At 34.0% G+C, this 3,474-nt stretch overlaps 1 protein-coding gene across 1 annotated transcript; it reads right to left on the bottom strand.

Moving 5' to 3' along the window:
- Positions 1–1,371: 1,371 nt before the first annotated feature.
- Positions 1,372–2,818, bottom strand: LOC113274325 (60S ribosomal protein L23A-like). The gene is made up of 3 exons (XM_026523743.1): positions 2,757–2,818; positions 2,393–2,567; positions 1,372–1,685 (listed from the first exon to the last, which is right to left on the bottom strand). The coding sequence occupies exons 2-3, from the start codon at positions 2,433–2,435 to the stop codon at positions 1,372–1,374; spliced, it is 357 nt and encodes a 118-aa protein (XP_026379528.1). The 5' UTR covers positions 2,436–2,567; positions 2,757–2,818.
- Between the last annotated feature and the right edge of the window lie 656 nt (positions 2,819–3,474).

The raw sequence follows: 3,474 nt of genomic DNA, 5'->3' as shown, positions 1-3,474 counted from the left end.
TATGAAGTTATCTAAAACCTGAAATATAACAACAAGCAATCAGTATTTATACGATTAAAATGAACAGTACATAAAACAATGTATATTTCAGTTTCACAAGCATCTGACTAGTGTAGCTAGCGGTTACACATGCATCTGAATTGTGTAACTGAGAGTTACACATGCATATAACATGTGTAACTAGGAGATACACATTCATCTGGCTAGTGTAGCTAGCAGTTACACATGCATATGACTAGTGTAACTAAGAGTTACACATACATATTGATATGTGTACCCAAAATCAGTATGTGTAAGTAAAAGTTACACATCTAATTAACATGTGTAACTTGCAGATACACATGCATCTGAATTATGTAACTAGGAGTTACACATGCATCTGACTTAGATATGTCAACATAAAATCAGCAAATCCATCTCTAAATGAATAACACTAGCAAAAACGAGAGGTGACTATCAAGCAATTACCAGTCATAAAATAATACAGTTAACCTTGCAAGTGAATGAGAAGCTCTTAATTAAGATATCATTGCTTCAGCAGAAAGACGTTGTTAGCACTGTATTAACAGAAAGACGTTTTACAGCGCTAGTCTAGATGTACCTAAGCCATTTTCATATTATCGATGACGAAGGACATTTTAAGCAACAGAAAGTAAAGCTTCAGACAGTAATTATACTGGCAGAATAATACAAACACCTGGGAACCTTGTGCTAGCACATTAATATCGCAAAAAATGATCACACAACTGATTCAGCAGGGTATAGATATGAACCCAGGAAAACAAAATGCATGTGTAATCAGTAGTTACACATGTAAACAATAGTTACACATGCATATTAGCATAAGTTACACATACAATCATCATGTGTAACTAGAAATTACACATCTAATTATTATGTGTAACTATAAGTATAACCTGCATCTAATTAGTCTAATCTGCATCCACTACTACTCCCTACTACTAGGACTTGATGTTCTTTTCTCAATTTCATAAATATAACCACTATAACATATCCCATCAAATTAGCATGTGTAACTATAAGTTACATATGCATATCCCATCAAATTAGCATGTGTAACTATAAGTTACACATCTAATTTGCATGTGTAACTAGTAGATACACATTTATTTGGCTTGTGTACCTAGAAGTTACATATTTAATTAGCATGTGTAACTACTAGTTACACATCCATAGTCTGCCAATGCTAGTTAAACGTGCAAATTGTCATGCATATGGCTTGTGTGATGTGCAGTTAAACAGATGTATGAGTTAAGTGAAACCATTCCAGACCTATATCCATATACTACCTTTCAAGAAAAAGAAGTAGCTAGTCGTAAGTAATCAAGAAGGCTTACTTGATAACGGTGTTCACTTTATCTGTCTGGATGTTGTACATCTTCTTGAAAGCATCCTTGTTTTCTTCTTCTTGTTGTCTTCAATCTTCTTCATTGCGGACTCGGTGGTGAGTGGGTATTTCAGGATCTGGTAATGGTCCAGCTTGTTCCTTGGTAGTGCACTAATATATTGGTACTTGGGATTCCTTGCCTTCTGCAATGTCTTTGGCCTGTGAAATATGACTGATGTGCAGATATTCTTAGCCTTCTTCTTAATGGTTGATGCTCCAGCTTTGACAGCCTTGGAAGCTTTGTTAGCCAGCACCTTGGGGTCAGCCTTCTTAGTAACTACATGACAAGCAAATGATATCAGTACCATAGCAGCTAGAACACTTCTCATACAAATGAACAAAACAGGACATCCAAAAATCAAAAACCAATGGACACAGAATAGTCAAATCTATCTCATAACTGAATAAACTAGAGCAAGTATACAAAACTTAATAGTTCACCCTTACAGAGTTACAGACTCTACAAAAAGAAGGTAAAATTAAAAATGTTACAGTTAGATAGAAGTTTCATATTAGGTTACATATGCATATACCATCAAATTAACATGTGTAACTATAAGTCACACATCTAATTTGCATGTGTAACTAGTAGATACACATTCATTTAGCTTGTGTACCTAGAAGTTACACATTTGATTAGATGTGTAACTACTAGTTACACATATATAGTCTGCCAATGCTAGTTAAATGTGCAAACTGTCATGCATATGGCTTGTCTAATGTGCAGTTAAACAGATGTAATGTGCAGACCTATATCCATATACTACCTTTTGATATACATTCATTCAACGGAAAGCATTGACCCCTTTGATATACATTACAAAATCCATATACTACCTTTACAAGGATGCATAAGTCAACAGTAAAAACCAATCATTGACAGGGATGCTACCGTAGTAAATTTATCAGAACAAGTTAACCTTGATCACAAAAAAAACATAAACATTTAAAAAAGAAGAGAACCTTGTGAAATCAGCTAATTACCTGTCACCACTAGCACCAGTAGTAGAAACTTAAAATAGTTCATCCTTTATCTTCTCATCATCTCCTTCAATTCATCAATTCTGAAAAACACCACCACTGACTTCAAAATCCTCCTTCAAACCTGCTCCAATACCACCACCTCTACCACCACATCCTCCTCATACTCCTCCAGATTCTGCATCTCCACCATCAACACCACCATAGATTCGTTAACCAAACTCAACATATATAGTCAAGATAAGCAACATAAAAACACCAACAAGAGTCCACAACTAGCTCCATTAGAATTATGAGAGATCAGCGTTTTTATTAAATGGAGAATTTAACTAGTATTATCAACAAATCGGCAGAAAAAACAACAAACCTAAACATACCTAGATTCAAAACCTGTTGATTCAATAAAAATAATGTTCTTCTCCGATCTGAATAAAGTCAACGAAACAAAAATCATAACCTTATCAAACTAAGAAAGTAGAACTACTAAATCAGGAAAACCTATTGAATTAAATAGAAAACCTTACCTGAAGTAGCTTCGAAACAACAAATTAGAGTCAATTTTATTTTCGGATCACATAACTAGGAATTTTAATTGAATTAAACAGGATTAGAAGGGAGAAACTTATCTTTCTCACTTTTTGTTGTTGAATCTTCAGATCTAATAGTTGATGACGAATTCCATTGTCTCTGCATCTCGATTTCGACTTATTCACAAACAAATGATGATCTACAAACATCATCAGTAGATACAGATACAGAAGTAGAGATTGATGTCATTTTTTCCTCTTCGTCGTACATCGGCATCCATAGATGACATAGATCGAAAACCACTAAATTCTTTTAGCAGAAGATAGAGTAGAACAAAAATCTCTATACATAATTGATTCTTTCTAAATCACAGATCGATTTGCTTGCAAATTGTTGATGTGAAATCAAATCAGAAGATTAGATCTTGTACAACCGAATAGATAAAACCCTAGAAAATGAATCTATGAGAGCAACTCTGGTTTTAGACGGAGAAAGAAAATGAAATAGAAAATGAAAGTATCTTTTGTTATTCCTCTTGTATAAATATTAAAGGGTAG

Source organism: Papaver somniferum, chromosome 4 (assembly GCF_003573695.1).
Source record: "Papaver somniferum cultivar HN1 chromosome 4, ASM357369v1, whole genome shotgun sequence".
NCBI classification, from domain to species: Eukaryota; Viridiplantae; Streptophyta; class Magnoliopsida; order Ranunculales; family Papaveraceae; genus Papaver; species Papaver somniferum.
Note: the sequence above shows the minus strand (reverse complement) of the source record. Positions and strands in the feature narration are given on the sequence as shown.